This window comes from Podarcis raffonei, chromosome 11, assembly GCF_027172205.1.
Source record: "Podarcis raffonei isolate rPodRaf1 chromosome 11, rPodRaf1.pri, whole genome shotgun sequence".
Taxonomy (NCBI): domain Eukaryota; kingdom Metazoa; phylum Chordata; class Lepidosauria; order Squamata; family Lacertidae; genus Podarcis; species Podarcis raffonei.
This window is the reverse complement of record NC_070612.1, coordinates 46172748-46195315: the sequence shown is the minus strand read 5'-3', so window position 1 is coordinate 46195315 and position 22568 is coordinate 46172748. Positions and strand designations below refer to the sequence as shown.

General features: G+C 42.0%; 1 protein-coding gene across 2 annotated transcripts in view; it reads right to left on the bottom strand.

Moving 5' to 3' along the window:
• The window catches only part of PRR16 (proline rich 16), a 124746-nt gene that overhangs the window by 28085 nt on the left and 74093 nt on the right, over positions 1-22568 (bottom strand). The window contains exon 2 of one of the 2 annotated variants that reach the window (XM_053407813.1): positions 8277-9175. In XM_053407813.1, coding sequence (XP_053263788.1) covers positions 8417-9175 — 759 coding nt within the window. In that variant the 3' untranslated portion in view covers positions 8277-8416. The remainder of the gene's footprint in view (positions 1-8276; positions 9176-22568) is intronic. The other variant, XM_053407814.1, reaches the window with a different exon arrangement.

Genomic DNA, 22568 nt, shown 5'->3' with positions numbered 1-22568 from the left:
GGCTTAAGTTACAGGTTGACTTGCAGGTAGGCTATGGAAGGCTTTGTGGAAAAGGTGAGGTTTTTATGAGCGGTTTGAATAAAGTAAGAGAAGTGTGTTTTGGAAGGCACTTACTGTATAGGCCTTCCAAGCAAGGGAGACAAGCCTTGGACAAGCAAGGGAGAATGGGCAGAGTCTTTAGAGGGATCTGGATAATTAAGGGTGGTGGAGCCAAAGGAGTAAAGATCCCAGGCAGGGATATACAGTGGTACCTCTGGATGCGAACGGGATCCGTCCCAGAGCCCTGTTCGCATCCTGAGTAGAATGCAACCTGCGACTGCGTGTCTGCATGTGCACGGGTTGCGATTCGCTGAGTCTGCGCATGACGTCATTTTGAGTGTCTGCGCATGCGGTGAAACCCGGAAGTAACACACTCCGTTACTTCTGGGTCACCGCGGAGTGCAACCTGAAAACGCTCAACCTGAAGCATATTTAACCCAAGGCATGACTGTATCGGGAATGATAAGGGAGGGCTTTGGAAGAAAAGGAAGGAGTGGACAGAAAACCAGTGCAGGCATTTTAGGAGAAACATTGCATGATCAGAGTCACAAGGGAAGTCAGTGATTCTGGCAGCAGGGTTCTGAGTACATGTGAGGAGACTAGAGTAAGATAATTGATGCCTAGAATAAAAGAGACAACATTGAGATCAGCAATCATATTTGATCATCAGAACGAACTGGGATTCCAGACAAAAAACAAAGGGGAGTGAAACACGTTGAAAGGTTGGTTCCCTGCAGATTACAGGTCAGAGCTGAGAAAATACTTTCAGTTTAATATATTCCCATTAGGCTGAATTCTGAGAGGCTACATAAAATAAAATCAATGAAGGAATGAATGGCAGCCACAAGCCCTCTGATCCAGATCAGTGCATGGAAGGGGTAAAAGGTTAAAGTCCTCTTCCTCTCACATTAAATTCCCAATCTGGATTCCCCCCCCCCCCACTTCAACACTGCTGCTTTTTAATGAAATAAAAAGGCAATCAAAAGTTAATCACAAGGAGCTAACACTTGCTCTTAATGATCCACAGGTACCTAACACCAAACAAGTCCCAGTGACCTCGGGCAGATCCACACCATATATTTAAAGCACATTTGATGCATATTTAAAGAACATGGCTTCTCCAAGAGAATCATGGGAACTGTAGCTTGGCAAGTTTATTGGAACTTCAGCTCTGTGAGGGTGAAACTGCAGTTCCTGGGGTTGCTTGGGGTATGGCATATGCTTAAATGTGTGGTGTGGATCTGCCCTCACTTGTCCTTCTGGTTTTGGAGCAGGTAATCCCTCTCCCATAGCCAAGACAAACAATAGTAAAGGTACCCCTGCCCGTACGGGCCAGTCTTGACAGACTCTAGGGTTGTGCGCCCATCTCACTCAAGAGGCCGGGAGCCAGCGCTGTCCGGAGACACTTCCGGGTCACGTAGCCAGCGTGACAAGCTGCATCTGGCGAGCCAGAGCCGCACACGGAAACGCCGTTTACCTTTCCGCTAGTAAGCGGTCCCTATTTATCTACTTGCACCCGGGAGTGCTTTCGAACTGCTAGGTTGGCAGGCGCTGGGACCGAACAACAGGAGCGCACCCCGCCGCGGGGATTCGAACCGCCGACCTTTCGATTGGCAAGCCCTAGGCGCTGAGGCTTTTACCCACAGCGCCACCCGCGTCCCTTAGACAAACAATAGGACCAAATAAAAATGAGTCAAGCAAGAACGATGACAGCTTGTTGCTGCTGAAGGAGTTGAAGGGAATAACAAAGCCAAGTACGGAAGAAAAATCATAGGTAATTACCAAGAATCTCCCAGGTAAGCTTGGGATTCTTGCTAGCCATGGTGGATGAACCAATGAAGCAGCTTTGTACATTCCTATTGGCTGATAAGGCATTGCTTTCTAGCAATGACATCCTGACATTTCCATTGATCAAACAGGACAATCTTATGAAGATCCTGAACACAAATTAAATGTTTAAAAATGGAAATGGAGAAGTTAACATTTTTTTGTTTATAGATGTTCTCTCTTCAGCATTAAGGTAATTGTACTGAGGAAGGAAAAATGACGTATTGACTTAAGAAATGCCAGTTGTGGAATTCCTTAGAAGGGTAGTGTATGCCATATTTTAAATACAGTCAAATCTTGGTTGTTGAACATAATCCATTCTGGAAGCCCGCTTGGCTTCTGAAATGTTTGACAACCGAAGCACGGCTTCCGATTGGTTGCAGGAGCTTCCTGCACTCAAGCGGAAGCCTCGTCGGATGTTCGGCTTCCGAAAAACATTCGAAAACCAGAGCATTTACTTCTAGGTTTTCAGCGTTTGGGAACCGAAACATTTCAAAACAGAGGTGTTCAGGATCCGAGGTTTGACTGTATAGGTTATGGACAGCTTTCAAAATTTTATATTGTGTGTACATGAAAACATGCCAGCATTTCTGTCAACATTACACACATGAAGTAGGTTGTCTGGAGAAGGCAACAGGCTAGCCACCCCTGCTGTACATAAAGGCACAAAACCAGCTGGTGTAAATGCATGCAGAAGGTTTTTTAAAGATAATAATAATCCTGCTTTTATACTTCAATACTACATTAACTTCTTCAATGCACATATCATTATACGAACAAACAAACTGAGAGAATGTCTGAGTCACGATGTTGCACTTTCTGCTTTTGCAAAAATCATGAACATGATACCAAAACAAACTGCCGTCTCCCAAATCAATGCAGTAATGTGCATGTTGGCGGCAAGATATGGGAGAAAACTCTTGGAAAAAGATGAGCTTCTTCTGAATTGTTGCTTATGAACCTTGAGTTTATTCTAAAGCAAGCCAATGGAGTTCACCCATCACTATCTGATACACACTATGATAAAGATGTTATTGCAATTTTCATGAGCTACACCATTGTGCACTTAATCACAGTGACACTGAGGCCTCTCTATTAAATTATGCAACTGCAAATTCTGTTCTAATATGCTCTCAAAATTGAAGACTCCAATATATAATGAGTGTAGGTTACAATCAATGCATGGCTCTATATATAGAAACCTAATTCCATCCTTCCCAAATTTAATGTGCTCTAAATGATGCACTTAAGCGTAAGTAACTCTCTTTTTGTATATCTTTGAGAAGATGTTGCTCCGTTAATTTTATTCATTCTAACTCAAACATTTAAAAGAACATGTTCTTGCATTTCTTTCTCTGTCACAGGTTGATGCCATGGAAATGCCCTTCATTTTAGAGTTAAAGTTCTGCAGATTCATTATAAACTCTTGACATGATCCAGTCAAGCTCTCAATGGGAAAAAGGAAAAAGAAGAAAAAGAAAGAAACTCAAATATTTATATCTCTCCCTGAAAATCAGTGGGACTCAAAAGTCTGTAAGTTTGACCCTGTTTTCCCCGATTCAGCCTGTAATATAACATCCAAATCTGAATTGTTCTGAATTATATTTGGCTTGCTACTGCCCTTTAATATCCAGGAATAAAAGAGTAACATAACTCTTTGCTTCCTCCATATAAGAACTGCAACATTATATGAATGCCTCATTCCCTCCAGTACTTTAATGGCTTTTGACAAAATCATCAGAGAGCACAGAACACATCTGAACTCACCTCATCTAAGACCTTTATCCTCAATAATGATGGAACTCACAGGTACAAAATAGGATATATATATATATATATATATATATATATATATATATATATATATATGCTGTGTGTAAAAGCAATGTTTATATGAATCGATACTTTATTATCACTTTGAAACTACGCTATAAAACTTTATATACATTTTTTACTCTTTGTTTTCTTTCTTTTTCTTATGTTTTTGCTTTTTAACAAAATCAATAAAATATTACATGTAAAAAAAAAAGAATACATTCAGGAAGTCATCCTCTTAATCACAAACAATGCTAAAGGTACCTTAACAACAGGTTTAAACTAGGATGGAAGGGAAACGATATGCAAAATGTTATATATAGCTCACAACTGAATCAAATACTCAGGAAGAAATTTGAAATTTTAAACACTTGCATCTTATTTGGGATGGTATTTTAAGAGCCCCCAAAGTTAGTTTAGAAGGCTGACTTGGGAGAACTTTGCTGACATTCCTAGCTACATTCACAGTCTTAACTGCAGTAATGTTGATATAGTTAAGAGACTATTGCAGTGGTACCTTGGTTCTCAAACTTAATCTATTCCAGAAGTCCATTCCAAAACCAAAGCATTCAAAAACCAAGGTGCATTTTCCCATAGAAACTAATGCAAAATGGATTAATCCATTCTAGACTTTTAAAAACAACCTCTAAAACAGCAATTTAACATGAATTTTGCTACCTAACGAGACCATTGATCCATAAAATGAAAGCAATAAACAATCTACTGCAGTCACACAATCAATCAATCAATCAATCAGTAGCTGAACTGGGTTCCACACAGTCACAAAAACAAAACAAAAAGCCACAAAAACAAAACCTCAAAATAAATAGCAAAAAAAGATAGACCTCAGCGTAACACTCAAAATGGAAATCTGGCACTCAAAAAGTCTGGCAATCAAAGCAGAAGCGTAACACTCAAAACGGAGCAAATTCGGCTTCCGAAAAATGTTCGCAAACCAGAACACTTACTTTCGGGTTTCCAGTGTTTGGGCTCCAAGTTGTTTGAGTACCAATTTGTTTGAGAACCAAGGTACCACTGTACGTGGTTTCTTGGCACCCTTTAACATTTTTTTAAAAAATTATATCCTGAATCTATGAGATATTGTACTGGCCAAACACCTTAGACCCTAGAATTCTAATGTAAATGCTCTTTTGCCTTCAACAAGATTTTGAGATCTTACAAAAGATTTTCTGCCACCACAGCAGCAAGCAATCAGTGCTATTGCCCTAAGAGTCACCCTCAGCACTTGAAATGCCATAGCAAGTTACACACAAACATTGACAAGAGCAGGCAGATCACAGAACTAGCAATAGCCCTAAAACATGATCTCTCCAAGAGTTGTTGGGTTTTGTTTTTGTGCATTCCCAAATTAATTCATTGACACAGCTATGTGAATTTGATCCTAAGAGTTGAACAATGAAATCCTGTGCATGTCTACTTAGATGTAAGCCCGGCTGAATGGGACTTACTCTCAGGTGAGTGCCTGCAATTCTGCAACCTAAGCAAGTTTTTAGTGGCAGGTTGGGTGAACAACTTGGTCCCCCTACAAAAGCATGCATTACTTGCTTTAGCGACTGAGGATTAAACCATAATTCAGTACAGTTGTACCTCAGAAGTCGAACAGAATCCGTTCCGGAAATCCATTTGACTTCCCAAACATTCAGAAACCAAAGTGCGACTTCCGATTGGCTGCAGAAAGCTCCTGCAGCCAATCAGAAGCAGCTGAAGCCCCGTCACACATTCAGCTTCCAAAGAACGTTCACAAACTGGAACGCTCACTTCCAGGTTTGTGGCGTTCAGGAGCCAAAATGTTCGAATCGCAAAGCCTTCAGGATCCAAGGAGCAACTGCATAAACTAATAAGTACAGTAGTCAGCCGAAACATTTCACCTCAATAAAATGTAACTTTCCTTTGCACTAAGCATTTTGAATGCAAATGCTTTTGGCTGGTCTGTGTTCTAAAAATTCTTACAGTAAGCAAGTGCTCATCTCTCCCGCCCACGACGTTGAAATCAATTGGTCTTAACAGTGCTTTGACTTAGCCTGATTGTGGCCTGGTTATCATTGTATCACTGTTTGGATTAATAGTTGGACCAAGGTTGCAAAGAACAGTTAACTGGAATCACTGTTTCGGTTTAATATTTTTTATTATGATTAAAGATTGCAACTTTAATGGCTTGGATGTAAAGGTGCCCTATTGCAGAAGTGGACTGTACGTCCATTAGCAAAAAGGGATGTGTTGGTGTCTGATCACTCCCCATTCTGGGCCAGGTGAAAAAGAAGAGAGGGCTGCTGTACCTTGAATAGTTGTGCGAAAAAGAGAATTTCAGCAGGTGTCAGTTGCATGAAAGGGAGAAGTGCAAAAGTCCATGTGCTCACACAAGTTAGAATTCAAGCTAATGAAATAATAATAATAATAATAATAATAATAATAATAATAATAATAATAATAATTTATTATTTGTACCCCGCCCATCTGGCTGGTTTTCCCCAGCCACTCTGGGCGGCTTCCACAGAGACCAAAAATACACAAAAATGTCACACATTAAAAACTTCCCTGAACAGGGCTGCCTTAAGATGTCTTCTGAATGTCAGGTAGTTGTTTATCACTTTGACATCTGATGGGAGGGCGTTCCAAAGGGCGGGCGCCACTACCAAGAAGGCCCTCTGCCTGGTTCCCTGTAGCTTTGCTTCTCGCAATGAGGGAACCGCCAGAAGCCCTCGGAGCTGGACCTCAGCGTCCGGGCAGAACGATGGGGGTGGAGACGCTCCTTCAGGTATACTGGGCCGAGGCCGTTTAGGGCTTTAAAGGTCAACACCAACACTTTGAATTGTGCTCGGAAACGTACTGGGAGCCAATGTAGGTCTAAACTTTTGACTAAACGACTAAACTTTTACTTTCCAAGAGCAGACCAATGCTAACCTTCTTCAACTAATTTTCAAGTTAAATCTGTGGGCTGTATTAGCCTTAATGGTGGCAAAATTGTGTATAACCAATTCCTAGGATGCTCTGTATAATTCATCAAAAATTGCAAGCACGTTTCTAAACAAAAGGCTCACTGCAGGAACACTTCACTGATTGATCAATCACCTTTGCCTCATAACCTTCATACTTAAAGTAAGTATTATTGACTCTGCAACCATTTTTAAACATCAGATGATTTTTCCCAATAACAGCCATTCAACCAAATATAAACAAGGGGCAGTGATAGAGAGAGTGTGAGTCTGTGAATGCTAATATTTTGTTTCAGGGAAGTTTTCAATCTTTTCAAAGAATTCTTCAATTGTTTCAGCACCTGACCCAATAACCTCTGCAAAAATTCCTACTGCTGTCAACAGGATTATTGTTTCACAGAAGGAAAACATGAGCAAGAAACTGAATATGACTTAGCATATGACCTATCATTAACAAATAACATTTGATCCATTTTTGGTGGGTGGCGTGGCGTGGGGGAGGAAATAGATGCTGAGAAAAGTGTTCCTGCCACATTTCCTCTTGATGGAAATATTGTTAACCTGCAGTTGCTACTTTGGTAGGGACGCAGGTGGCGCTGTGGTCTAAACCACAGAGCCTCTTGGGCTTGCCAATCAGAAGGTCAGTGGTTCGAATCCCCACAACGGGGTGAGCTCCCGTTGCTCTGTCCCAGCTCCTGCCAACCTAGCAGTTCGAAAGCACGCCAGTGCGAACAGATAAATAGGTACTGTTGTGGTGGGAAGGTAAACAGTGTTTCCATGCACTCTGGCTTCCATCACAGTGTCCTGTTGTGCCAGAAGCAGTTTAGTCATGCTGGCCACATGACCTGGAAAGCTGTCTGTGGACAAAAGCCAGCTCCCTCGGCCTAAAAAGTGAGAAAAGTGCCGCAACCTCTTAGTCGCCTTTGACTGGGCTTAACCATCCAGGGGTCCTTTACCTTTTTTGCTACTTTGGGGCACTTTGAAGTGCTCATGAAGAACATTTGGGTTGTCAAATAACAGCCTGCATTTTCTTGGGGCAAAAAGGGCATGCAGTATAATAATCTAGGATATTTTTTTTTTTTTTTGCTTCCACTACAAATTCCCTATTGATCCAAGATCTCTGCTATTTCAGAACATTCTGTGTAATCATATATTCCTAGAAAATGCATTTCGAAAGAATCACATACAGGTGGTGAGCATTTTAGGCATGCCCAATTGAAGTGCGACCGCCGATGCATAGGTTTTGGGACTCTGAAGAGGAAGAATGGGGGCAAAATGGGGGGGTGTAATGGGGCGGAGCGGGCTTTCTGCCAACACATGCAGTGGTCAGGAACAGAACCTCCACACAAAATGGTCACTGCCTGTACTATAAAACCTACTTGGCAGTACAAATTATTGTATTTTCCAAACCACATTTGACTTCACTATTAATTGCTGCTGCACATCTATGGTTTCCCAAATGAACATTTAATTGCCTCTTTAGGCCACACCTAAAGCTGCTCCGCTGTATAATAATAATAATAATAATAATAATAATAATAATAATAATAATAATATCAGTGATCACCTACACAATGATAATTATAATTTTCAATCATGAAATGTGTTTGTGGATCGGACACCAGCTTTATCTGTACTCACCATGTGATTTTTATGCCACTTCATCGAAGAAAGGGTGTAATATATTTGGGCTTTTTATTGCTTGAGTAGAAAGTGCTCATTACCTTTTTCATGTTTTATACATAAGGAAAAAAATAAGAGAGTTTTCCAAGTGGGATACATCACACTGTTGTAGTGGTCGATTTCCTCAAGATGGTCTTCTGGGGTTTTGGTGCAGTTTGTGGAGGCACAGTTGCAGGTCTGAGAGGAGGAAAGCTACTACTGGGGCTTATTCCCACCCCTCCATTTTCTAAGGGAAAAGGAGGAAGCGGAGGAGGTGGTGGTGGCAAGGGAGGGCATTGGTGAGGAAGCTTCCCCAGCGTGTGGGCAGGTTCGCTGTGCAAGTGAACCTCCCTGTTTTTAATATTATACCGAACGTCACAGTCTGCACAATAGCCATGGTACTGGACTTTTTCGTTAAATCGTACCCGTTCCCGCGTTCCAGGCTGCGGACACCTGTCTTTCTCAGACCTGTGCATCAGAGGCTGCATCGGGACTTTGTCCAAGTTACTATTCGGTATACAACATACATCCCCATTGGGAATTTTATTTGGTCCACCCGGTAAGCCTCCGTTTCGTAGTAGAGTCCCATTAGTCTTTACAGGGTTGGCAGGGATAACTGGCCTATGAGGGTCTTCGCACCGGACTGGAGTCAGCCGCGGAGGAGGGGGCGGTGGGTTCGGCTTCCGCAGCACGGTGAGAATGGCAGACGGGTGGGCCGGGGGCTTGATGAGCGGCGCGTTGGCTCGGACTTTGACCTTCTCCAAACTGGATGCTGTTGTGCTACTTGAGCTGCTGTTCAACGTGTCCGTTTTTGAGCTGTCTGTCATCTCATCCTCCAACTGCAAGTCAGAAGTCAGGGTGTCAATCTGGTCAACCACCTGCATGGAAACCAAACACAAATTGTAATAAAAACTGGGGGGTGGGTGGGGGTAAAGGAAAGGCAAGCCCGCTCGCCATCATCTTTGCCTTCGCTCAAATGTTCAAGGAAGGCTTCCACAGCCTGGTGCCCTCCAGGTTTTGTTGGACTATATATTCCACCAGGCCCGGCTAGCATGCCCAATGGTTAGTGATGATGGGAGCTGGAGTCCAAGAACATTTGGAGGGCATCAGGTTGGGGGGTGGCTGGTATAAGGCATAAAAACTGAACATGCAGTTTCATAGAACAGTGGTTCTTTGTGTTCTAAATTCTGTTTAATGTAAAAATAATATTCTGTGTACAGTGGTACCTCAGGTTAAGTACTTAATTCGTCCCAGAGGTCCGTACTTAACCTGAAACTGTTCTTAACCTGAAGCACCACTTTAGCTAATGGGGTCTCCCGCTGCCACCACACTGCCGGAGCATGATTTCTGTTCTCATCCTGAAGCAAAGTTCTTAACCTGAAGCACTATTTCTGGGTTAGTGGAGTCTGTAACCTGAAGCGTATGTAACCTGAAGCATATGTAACCCGAGGTACCATTGTACTTATTTAAATTCCTCAGAAACCAGGAGCATGCCCAAAACGTGAACTCGCGACTTCAGGGAGAGTGCTACCTCATCCAGCAAAGGCTAAATCCCTATTCCCTGTTCTGCTTCCAACTGACCAAAAAGAGCACCTCTGTCTTGTCTGGATTAAGTTTCAATTTGTTCACCCTCAGGCTCTCTCCCTTCCTCCCTCAAACACTCACCTCTGTTGTTTCCACCAAAATATGCTAAGCCTATTGTATCTTCTATACATTCCTACTTTAGGCATCATTTTGAGGCTTTTCCTTCTTTTTCTATGCTTCCATATCCCAAGTGATCCTTTTAAACCACCTAGCCCAGTACTGTGTCATCTGAAGGGCAGAATCTGTCCCTGATTTTAGGCAGAACAATTGCACATTCCCTACTGCTAAAAGAATTTTGGCTGGAGATAGCAGGAGTGAGACTGGGATACTGTGCATTCAGAGCACATACTCTTGCATGACTCGCCTCCAAGAAGGTGAAGCATCCCAGGTGATTGTGGCCAAATTCTTTTGCTAAGCTGGCTGAAAAATAGGCAACATGGGGAAAGGGGGGAGGGGAAAAAACTGCCAGAGAAAGTCAAAACGTATGTGCAAATAATTTCAAGCAATTATCCTTTGGCTGTTTTCCATCTCTGCAGAGAATGTTAACCAAGTCTTTTTTTAAAAGAAGAAAAGAAAGAAAATATTAAAAAGATTAAAGATTGGTTTACAGCTATTTGAGTACAAAGAAGGGGGAACCTTTAAAGTCCCCCCCCCCAATTTCTCAGCTCTTTCATATTCTCTCAGAGCATAGAAAAAGGATTACATTTCAAGTTCTCAGGGTCACTGTAGTTTCTTACGCAATTGCAGAAAAATATGGCTGTACATATATTTCACATTTTTTTCTTCTAAACAGACCACTTCCTAGATGCATTTCCCAAATCAGAAGATGTGAGAATTATAGATAAGTGGATTCCATCCCCATTGTTTTTAGTTATTGTTCTGTGTCGCATCTGCTTTGTTTTCACTACTGCATCCTCTAATTTAACTTAATTTCCATAATTAAATTCAAAACTCGCATATTTATAGTTTGCCACAGTGTACAGTTCACACCCGTTCATAAATTACTACAGTATGTCAGGTTATAAAGGTCACCTACTAAAGCCTTTTTTGTATACCAAGTCCAATAATGTGGTTTTCATTAACACAATGCCTTTTTGAGATAACTGATATGATACCTTCAAACACTTATTTTTGACAGGTGTGTGTTGCATTTGTTCCCATTTCTAACCATTGGTAAGCGTTGACAATATTTGCATGAATTGAAAATGTCTAAAGCAGGGGTGTCTAAACTTTTTTCAAAGAGGACCAGATTTCATGAAGTGAACATATGTGACCTTTTTTTTTAGGATTGAAGTTGTTGAGCTTTTTTAGGATTTTACCCCAGGAAATAAGTAAACTGCCACAAGGACAGGATTAAACTGACTGGTGGGCCCAGATTAGGCCCCCAAGCGGACTTTGGACATGCCTGGTCTAAAGTATCCAATAATTTAGCTCAATGAAGGGTACAACAGGGCCATTGTTAAGGTTACAGTGATTACCGTATTTTTCGCCCTATAGGACACACCAGCCCATAGGACACACCTAGATTTGGGGGGGGGGAAATAAAGGGGAAAAAATTTATTCCCCCCCCAGGCGCGGGGCTGGGGCAGGGGAAGCCCGAGCTTCCCCCGACCCCAGCCCCCAGAACGGGTCCCAGAGTGATGCCGAAGCTGCGCGCATCGCTCTGGCTCCCGTTCTGGGGGCTGGGGTCGGGGGAGCTTCCCCCAACCCCAGCCCCCAGAACAGGCTGCCGCCCGCAAGCCTTGTGAGCCCAGCGGGACCTCCCGCCGGGCGCTCAAGGCTTGCAGACATCTGCCCGAAAGCCTGCATTTGCCCCATAGGACGCACACACATTTCCCCTTCATTTTTGGAGGGGGAAAAGTGTGTCCTATAGGGCGAAAAATACGGTATGTCCTATGAAATCGCTTAAAATTCATTTTATTTGGAGGAGGGGTGGAAATAACAGAAATAAGCAACAATTACCCTGGGTTAAGTCTGCAAGTAGTACATGTGATCAAGGACCACAGCAGTTTAACACATGCTAAGCCTTCTGTAGCACAAAAGTGTCTATTTTTTCCACCTGCAATTGTTCATGCTAATTCTCAACATGCCACTTACAATCTAGATTCATTCAAGACCCTGCCATCCACAACATTGGGTGAGGTTACCTGACACTCATTTGAAAACATTCCCCCTTTCCATGCCTTTTCTTCCCTGAAAATATCCCAGCTGAATGAAGGAGGAAGTGGAAATCTCAGTCTTGGTATATGCCCTCACCCATAACATCACTGGGCAAATGGGGATTTACACCATCTCCATTGCCAAAATCACCTGCATCTGCTTCCAGATGGACACACAGCATAATTCAGAGTCAATCTGAAACGAGCTTTTATTTTTGAAATTGTTATGTACTAAGCTTGGATCCTGCCCTGCAGATGGTGACAGCAGTCACGAAATTAAAAGATGCCTGCTTCTTGGGAGGAAAGCAATGTCAAACCTAGACAGCACCTTAAAAAGCAGAGAGATCATCTTGCCAACAAAGGTCCGTATAGTTAAAGCTATGGTTTTCCCAGTAGTGATGTATGGAAGTGAGAGCTGGACCATAAAGAAGGCTGATTGCCGAAGAATTGATGCTTTTGAATTATGGTGCTGGAGGAGACTCTTGAGAGTCCCATGGACTGCAAGAAGATCAAGCCTCTCCATTCTTAATGAAATCAGCCCTGAGTGCTCTCTGGAAGGACAGATCCTGAAGCTGAGGCTCCAATACTTTGGCCACCTCATGAGAAGAGAAGACTCCCTGGAAAAGACCCTGATGTTGGGAAAGATGGAGGGCACAAGGAGAAGGGGACGACAGAGGACGAGATGGTTGGACAGTGTTCTTGAGGCTACCAGCATGAGTTTGACCAGACTGCAGGGGGCAGTGGAGGACAGGAGTGCCTGGCGTGCTCTGGTCCAAGGGGTCATGAAGAGTCGGACACGACTAAACGACTAAACAACAACAACAACAAGCTTGGATCCTAGAACAATAGGCAAGTAGGATCCTAGAATGCAACAACTGATTGGCTTGCAGCGGCAGCCCAATCAGACCCCAGGAGGAAGTTAATCAGCCTATTAGGCTGGTAGGATCGTAGAATGCAACAACTGATTGGCCTGCAGTAGCAGCCCAATCAGGCTCCAGGACGGAAGCAGAATCAGTCAGTCAGACAGGACTCATTGTGTAAAGAATGTATATAAAAGCCGGAGTTTGGGGGGAAATTCAATCACTATTTTACAAGCTGCAATAAAAAGCATGAAATCACTGTAGGACTGTGAGTATATTTCAGAAATGAACGCAGTTTCTCAAGAAATGCATTTCAGGGGCAAGCAATACGAAATAGATCCTGACTGTGTGTGGACAAAACAACTACTCAATCTCCATTTTGATACTAGAACAAAATGCTGTGTGTATGCAATCACAGCCACAACGCTGATGATGTTTAATATGCAAATTCCATCCAATGCAACCTATTTTTCATTTGTGTGCTTTTGGGTTTGCAAACTAATTCTAGATCCAATCAAACCAAGCTCCAGAAGGCCCAGCTCTGATTGACAAATCACATTACAAGTTGGGTCTGCCCAGTGAGCGACCTACCAAGCCAAATGCAGTACATCAGTCACGTATTGTTGCCTGCCAGTTCTTGACAAACTCCATTTTTTGCAATCTGATGCAGACAGGGGGGAAAACTTCAGTGCTAATATTCATTGAGCAAACATGCCCTTAAATCAATCTGGATGTGACACTGCAGGCTTGATATATGGAACCTCCAAATCCAGTTAAATGTTCAAAAGCATCATTGCAACTTCAACAGAAGCAGAATATTGTCTGTCAAGGATATGGATCTGCCTTGTATTGATTCGTATCATTGGCAAATTTAGCCATGTTGCCTACTCAGGTGGTAGTAGCTGCCTAATATCTCTATTAGCCGTCCTTCCCAGCCCTGCTATCCAGAGATGGTGAGCACTTTTTGAATGTACAAAAAGGAAGTTGCCTTGTACCATATAAGTCTTCCTATCTAGCTCAGTTTTGTATACAGTAGAGCTAGTCTTCAAGATACCCTGCAGAGGACAGCAGGTTAGTCTACACCAAGCATAGGCAAACTCGGCCCTCCAGATGTTTGGGGACTACAATTCCCATCATCCCTGACCACTGGTCCTGTTAGATAGGGATCATGGGAGTTGTAGTCCCAAAACATCTGGAGGGCCGAGTTTGCCTATGCCTGGTCTACACCAATTAGTACCAGCTCTCCAAAATGTGTGACCCAGTATAATCCTCATCCATACCTCGGCCTATTTCTCTCATAGTGAACTATCTCATAACCCTGAGTGGAAGAGCTTCATAAGATTTGGCCATTTAGCTTACATTCAGGGGTGATACTATCAAGTTCACAATAATAAGGAGGTAATTGCTGCCATGGAATTTTACTAAATATTGATCCAGAGCGGATTCCAATGTATAGTTAGCAGAGTAAATACTTAAAACACATTGCAGGATTCCCCCAAAATAGACCAGAGGCAATTGATATTTCACCCAGCAGAGCTACAGAAGGCAAATGGGCATGATGGTCACAAATCCGATACATTCAGGATTGGCACTGTCCATAAGAAATCCAGTTGCAGCAGACTTAAACTTACAATAACTTAAAATAAGACTAAAACCTTAATGCTAAGCATACAGTGACACCTCTGGTTACATACATAATTCGTTCCAGAGGTCTGTTCTTAACCTGAGGAACCATTTTAGCTAATGGGGCCTCCTGCTGCTGCCGCGCCACCCTCATGCAATTTCTGTTCTCATCCTGAGGTAAAGTTCTTAACCTGAGGTACTACTTCCAGGTTAGTGGAGTCTGTAACCCGAAGTGTTTGTAACCCGAGGTGTTTGTAACCCAAGATACCACTGTACTTTATAAAGAACACCACACCAGAAGGAATTGAAAGTGAAAGTGAAACCCAGGCTCCTTCTGGCCCTACTTTTATAGTCAGCATGACCTTGACAGAAAGAGATAACAGAATCAGTTTAAACCAGCTGTACTCAGCTTCTCTGAAGCAATAACCCAAACATCATGAACCTTCTGCTTGTTTCTTTCACAGAGAGAAGCTTCTAGAAGCTTCTTGAATTAAGTAGACTAGGAAAGATCTCTACACATCAGATCAATACTTTCTGCACTAAGAAATGCAAACTGACAAATTACACCCATTTAAGTTCCTATAGCCTGTCCTGCCCAGTTGCATTTGCATGGGTGCACACATGTGGAATTTCATTTTCTTCCTTCCCCAGCACTGCACACACAAACAGGAACAGGAACAATCTGTTTAAGTATAAGAGAACTCTGATACATTAAATATACTGGCCTGTAATTCTGGCAGAAATTTTAAAAATAGATTTTTTCTTTAAGAAGAAAACAATTTCAAAAGTTTCAACACTTTAATAACATTTCAATACAGAACAATATAGCCACCTTCTACCCTCTATTTCCACCGCACTGATTTTAAAGCACTCTTCCTTTGCTTTAAGTCTTAAGGGTTAGGCATTCCGATTTCATAACTACGATACACTATTTACATCTTAATTTCTAGTTGAATAAGCCCTGAATCCCAAATCAAAAACTCCACAAGATGAGGCAGTTTCTCCAGGCTTCAGCTTAAAAAGAAAAGAAAAAAGGCATAAATATTGTATGTTTTTGATGTAAAACAACCTGAACATAAAAATGCAGTAGAAACAAGGTAGAATAATTTTACCTCAGGGTAGAAGTCGAAGGTCAGCCACATGATGAGATAGTATCATACTGACCTATTCATTCTATGCTAAGGCATGGCTTCATTGCAGCCTTCTTACCTTGAAAAAGGAAACACCTGCTCCCCTCTATCTAGCAGAGATAACTTTAGAAATCTTACACTTGCTTCTCATTGAATTTTTGTGCCCTCTCATATGGATGCTCAAATACAAAATACATGTTCTGGCTATGAAGCGTTCATGCAAAAATCTGTTCCTGTATTCCCTCTTTAAAAATGTACAGAAATAGGATCTTGATCCAGTCCTAATCTCTCTCTCTCTCTCTCTCTCTCTCTCTCTCTCTCTCTCTCTCTCTCGCACACACACACACACACACACACACACACACACACAGTGCAATCTGCCTCCCCTCCAAAAGTAATAATAATAATAATAATTTTATTATTTATACCCCGCCCACGTGGCTGGGTCTTCCCCAGCCACTCTGGGCAGCTCCCAGCAGAAGACTAAAAACACGATAAAACATCAAACATTAAAAACTTCCCTAAACAAGGCTGCCTTCAGATGTCTTCTAAAAGTCAGATAGTTGTTTATTTCCTTGACATCTGATGGGAGGGTGTTCCACAGGGTGGGTGCCACTACTGAGAAGGCCCTCGGCGCTGGACCTCAGTGTCCAGGTGAACGATGGGGGTGGAGACGCTCCTCCAGGTATACCGAGGCCATTTACTCAATATACTCAAGCAGCTATTATGCTTGATAAGCAGCACATATTTTTTGCACTTGAGTATCCATACTATCAAACATTACTGTAAGAAGAGCTCACAGGAAACTAAGTGATGATTACTGTCAGTTACTCATTTACTCCAAGAATAATCCTTTATCTTAAAGATCATTATCATGCCTGCCAAGAAACATCCCCCCCCCCAGTTGTTTCATATTATTGTGCAGCATGGGATATTTCAAAGTAGATTTTTTTGGCCATCTCTTCTTCACAAGTCCATACATTTTCTCTTTACAGCATCTTGTAGTGTGTGTGCAGTTTGCTGACATGAAAGCAACTAGATAGGCAGAAAGTATTGCCCTTGGGGAGGGGGGAGGTTAGACAAAGTGGGGTGTCAGTGCAACTCACCTCTGGTCCTGTGCTCCTACACACATATCCAGAGGAACTGAGTTTGTGCAATAATTCACCTGAGATTGCAACTGTGGCAATGAGTATACTGGCACAAGATGAAAAATAGAGCAATAGAATGCAGAGTAGATTAAGTGTTTGTCTAGGAATGACTGGTGGTTTTTATGAGATAACTTCTACATTTATATTTGCATTTGTGTCTGAGATGTAAGTGCTATGTAGTATTAAGGAATAAATACCAAGCCCTTAATGCATGAATCTTGGAGGCAAATAAATTTAAAACAAAGGATAATGCAACTTAGCCTTAAAAGGTTGGAGATAATATCTGTTGTATATCTTCTGAAGTGTGCTGACTCAAGTGACACTGATGTATAGCTCAATGAATCTGACATTGCTTGGAAATCACATTTGGAACGCAATTTAATACCAATGGAAAGCTAGGTTCGTCTTAACTATTTAGTGGGTGCACTTAAAACCGAGAAGGTGCTTAACACTACTTTGGCCTGCACCTTCGCACTTAATCGCAACATGTATAAAATCTAAGGAGCTGGTGCATCAATGGTAAAATGGTAAAGCAAAAATCTAATTTTTTGAATGTTTAAATGCTCCATATATTTTAGGAATTGCTTTGAGAAAGAAAGTTCATTCTAAAACATGTCATTGTACATGCACACTGCATATATTCTGCCACATAATACAGAAAATTAAAACTAACTCAACACTAAACCATTCTGAGCAGTGGTGAGAAGCTGCTGGTGAGCAGCATCTTTGCGAGGTGGGGTGTTATGTACTGAAGTTCTCACCCTGGGCCAGCAGGGGGATACTGTAGATAGTTCAGGTCCACATATGCAAATAAGGGCTCGAAAGTGACGTTCAGTGATTGGATAGTTACAGAAAATGGTTACTGTTGCGTTCTAGTGGAGCTCTATATAAACAGGCTGGCTGAACCCTTCAGTTCAGTTCTGTTCTGGCCTGTGAATAAACAAGAGCTGTTTGAAGAATTGCTGTGTCGTCTGATAAGTTCACCCACAACTTAACACTGGTGATGAAGGTGGGATGGATGGACAACAGAGCACAGCCAGATGCAGCCACCCTCTGAGCAGAGCTGAATCACTGAGCTGAAACACCGAGCAAAATCACTGAACGTCACTTTCGATCCCTTATTTGCATATGTGGACCTGAACTAACTACAGGATCCCCCTGCTGGCCCAGGGTGAGAACTTCAATACATAACAGGGGGCATTGCAGGTGATGTGGCATGTGCCTGCAGGACAAGTGGGGAGGTGGGCTATCTTGCCCTTTCCTTAGCCCTCCTAGCCCTTTTGCTTTTCTTGCCCTTTTCACAAGACTGCGGTCAGTATGCTTTTGATTTGGTTTCTCCAGACTAACAAAAAAGCGTCTGAGGCAAAAGCAATGATTTCTTTGCTAGAATCTGAGGACAAACTAAGGAAATAAGCTTTTTTTATATACAGTTGTTTAACTGAAAGATTTTTGTGGTTTTTGTTGCGGTTCCCTCACTACGAGATGTGAGGTTACAGGGAACCAGGCAGAGGGCCTTCTTGGTGGTGGCACCTGTCCTGTGAAACGCCCTCCCATCAGATGTCAAGGAAATAAACAACTATCTGACTTTTAGAAGACATCTGAAGGCAGGCCTGTTTAGGGAAGTTTTTAATGTTTAATTGTTTTAATCTGCTGGGAGCCGCCCAGAGTGGCTGGGAAAACTCAGCCAGATGGGCAGCGTATAAATAAATAAATTATTATTATTATTATTATTATTATTATTATTATTATTATTATTTAACAAGGGTACAGTGTCTCTGTTTTCAATTGACTGGGTCTTTACTACATGTCAGTTACATTTGGTGTGAGACGCTGCTGTCATAGACATTATGAGGTTGTAGGGAGCAGGGGAGAAAGAAGGGGGTAGTGATTTTTCATTCTTTTGCTTAGTGTATGTGCAGAGTTTTTGTGTCAGCATTGCGAGGGTATGTTCTTATTTATCTGTTTGTTTGATTTTGCTGGCGTTTGGAGAGGTTGGAGATAAACTATTTTTAATTTGCTTGTTTGATATATAATATGCTTTGGATACAAGTAGTTACAGTTTGACCATGGACTTCACTTACACTGAGCAAAGGAGCAAATGTTTCCGTATAGTATTTAAGCGATAAAAATAAACCCATAAGAGAGACATTTTCCACTTTCAAAAGTTACATGATAAAAACTGTACTTAAATGGTCTGACACAAACATGATACAGCACACAAATATACTCAAACACATTTTTAACTCACTTTCAAACTTCATCTCGAAATATTAGGCACAGAAGTCTAATATTCAGTCTACCATGCAACAGTGGACTACAAAAGTTTGAGTAACATATAACTGAATGTTAGATTATACCTTCCTAGTCCAAAAATGGAAGAGAATTAATCAAGTATATGTGGTTTTGAAACAAGTCAGAACTATAGGTTTTTTTCAGAACATTATTCAATAGACATCTTTTTCCTTGGACAATAAAAAAGCTGAGCTTTTTACCTGAGTTAGTTAGTTCATGTAGAGGATTTTTTTAAAAAAAGTGTAGAGATTTTCAAGGTATACAGATGGAAAAGCTCAACTAGGGAAAATCAGATATTTACTATGTGAATAATGAATAGGCCAGTATGAAAGAAAAGAGTGATACTTACATAAGCTAACATCAAAGAACTTCAGGGGGAAAATACTTTAAAAGATTTCTTCATATCTACAGGACACTGCCTTTAAAGCCACAAATGCTCTCTAGATAGCTGTGTATAGAAAACAAAAAACAACCATGCAATTCCAAGGGTGGGGGATAGGGGTGCAAAAACTAATTGTTAGAATTCTTAGAATAGTACTGTCCTTAAGAGTACACTAGGGATGCGGATAGCACTGTGGTCTAAACCACTGAGCCTTTTGGGCTTGCCAATCAGGTCAGCGGTTCGAATGCCCGCGATGGGGTGAGCTCTCATTGCTCTGTCCCAGCTCCTGCCAACCTAGCAGTTCAAAAGCACACCAAAAATGCAAGTACAGTGGTACCTCTAGTTACAAACTTAATTCGTTCCGGAGGTCCGTTCTTAACCTGAAACTTTTCTTAACTAGAGGCGTGCTTTTGCTAATGGGACCTCTTGCTGCTGCTGCATTGCTGGTACACGATTTCTGTTCTCATCCTGGGACAAAGTTCTCAACTCGAGGTAACTCTTCCAGGTTAGTGGAGTTTGTAACCTGAAGCGTTTGTAACCTGAGGTGTTCCTCGAGGTACCACTGTAGATAAATAGGTACTGCTCCAGCAGGAAGATAAACAGCATTTTCGTGTGCTGCCCTGGTTTCGCCAGAAGCGGCTTAGTCATGCTGGCCACATGACCTGGAAAAACTGTCTGCGGGCAAACGCCGGCTCCCTCGGCCTGTAAAGAGATGAGTGCCGCAACCCCAGAGTCGTCTGCAACTGGACTTAACTGTCAAGGGTCCTTTACCTTTTTTTTAAGGAGTAAACTATACCATATGTATCCAATGATGTTCTCCCATTAGGGCAGAGACTTCCACCTGCACAAGAGGATTTCTTATGCCTTTCCCTGTCTCCCCAATCTGCTTCGGAAGGTTGGGTAGACCCTGCAGAAGAGATTTTGGGCCGTATTGTGCAGTTGGAGGTCCATGCAGAAATGGCACAAGTTTGTTGAATGCAACTCATAATGGAGGCACTCTTCAAACCTAGAGAGAATATCAACTGATTATTCAACCCTTCCCTCCCCGCAAGGAAAGCTATTAATTTCTCATTTTATTTGAGACACTACTATCAGAGAAGATGGAGCTAATAACAAGGGGAATGCATTGTTCACTTCAAGGTCAATAGACAATGGACTGCCACCAAAAAAGAAATATGGGTCAAGTGAAGAGTCCAGAAGCTATTTTAAAAAGCACCTGGGAGAGTGTTATTTAATGAAATTCTAAGTTATAGCCCATTATCCATTGACTCAGACACTTAGCTTGTCAGATCACCTCAGTTCCATCTGTGCTTCTCTGCCCCTAGTTCCAGCTAAGTCTCAATTAATACTGTGAATAAAACAACCCTCATCCCTTGCTTAACTAAATTTAAATGTGAATTTCCCCCTACCTCTTTTCTCTTTATTGGTTTTGTTACTACCATTTATCCAACAATGTCTCTGGAAGTAAAAGGCCAGTAGTATATATTTTAAAATGCTATTTTAAAGGCACTTTGCTGCAATGTTTCTATGGCAGGCACAACCCGGTGAGCTTCAACATAAGCAACAGTGAGATTCGCTTCTTTAGGATGCATCATGAGAAGAGAAGACTCCCTGGAAAAGACCCTGATGTTGGGAAAGATGGAGGGCACAAGGAGAAGGGGGTGACAGAGGACGAGATGGTTGGACAGTGTTCTCGAAGCTACGAACATGAGTCTGACCAAACTGCGGGAGGCAGTGGAAGACAGGAGTGCCGGGCGTGCTCTGGTCCATTGGGTCACGAAGAGTCAGACACGACTAAACGGCTAAACAACAACAAGGGAAGGAAATTAATGTTCTTTTCATTGAGCTTTTCCTTTGTTGCCCAGAACTAGTTGCATGCAGAAAGATCTGAACATGTCAATTTGCTGATAACTCTAGCATCCAAGACATCTGCATTAATGGTTTATTCAGCCCATTGCTATAACAGAACCAAATAACTATGCTGGTAACATGAAAGGGACATTACAATTTTTCATATTACAACATAGTGCAACACACACTCCGCATTCATATAGGTAAGTAGGAACATAATAATAATCCATAGAGTGCTTCAAAATGATTTACATTACCATGTGCTGAAAGCAAGCATGCCGCATTGCTCGCTAATTCACCAAGCTTCAAAGTGATGCAATTCTATTCTTCAAAGGACAGAGAATGCAGGTTATTACAGATAATTTCCTTGCTTTCTAATGCTATACAAGCAGCTCTGACGATTACACCAGACTCTCTAGAATTAGCATATCAAATACAAAGTATTCCTGCAACTAGTGAAGCAGGGACTAGTCAGAGACTTTCTCAGGTAACCAACAAAAAGCATCCAGTTATTTATCACAACCTAATTCCATTCCATTCTACCTTTGGCTAGTAAGAGAGCATGATAGTTCTATGCAAAGGGCTGTTAAAAGATTAACAGCCTGCTTGTATTTGTGGCCAAATAGGATGACAGATACTTTAAATTTCAGACTGGCAACAGGCGAGAAATACCGAGCCTCTCCAGAGTCTGATGTGTGAGAGAGATTGTTGACACGGCGAGGAAAATGGCTAATTAAACTGGAGCACCATGGGAAAAGCAATATAATAACTTGTCCATAATGCTTTGGGCAATTCAGAAACACTGCACAGGGATCCCATTTGTATAAACATAATCTCATTTCGAAGTAGGAAGTTCAACCACATTAATGGCTTCATTGCTGTCTTGGAAGTTTCAGCGCAGGTTATTCTGCCAGCAGTTAGTTTAAAGAGCTGAACTGGAGCTACTTGCTGTCTTGCTGCTTATTTTGGAAGTAGTGGAATCCATCAGGCAGTACAAGATGGATGAGCCTGTGGTTCTGCAATTTCCAGAGAAGGGTGGGTGAACTGGACAACCGACCAGTCAAATATTGAGTTGAATCCAGACTTTGACATCTATGAATGGAAGGGCTTCTTCTAGCCGCAAAGGCAGGGAGAACCCACAAGTGACAGCTTTTGCAGTTCTCCCCTGTAGCCCACACTATTCTGGAGGGCTGCCTAATGCTCTCAGCAGACTTTGTGAGGTTGCAAGGGGCTGCAGAGGGA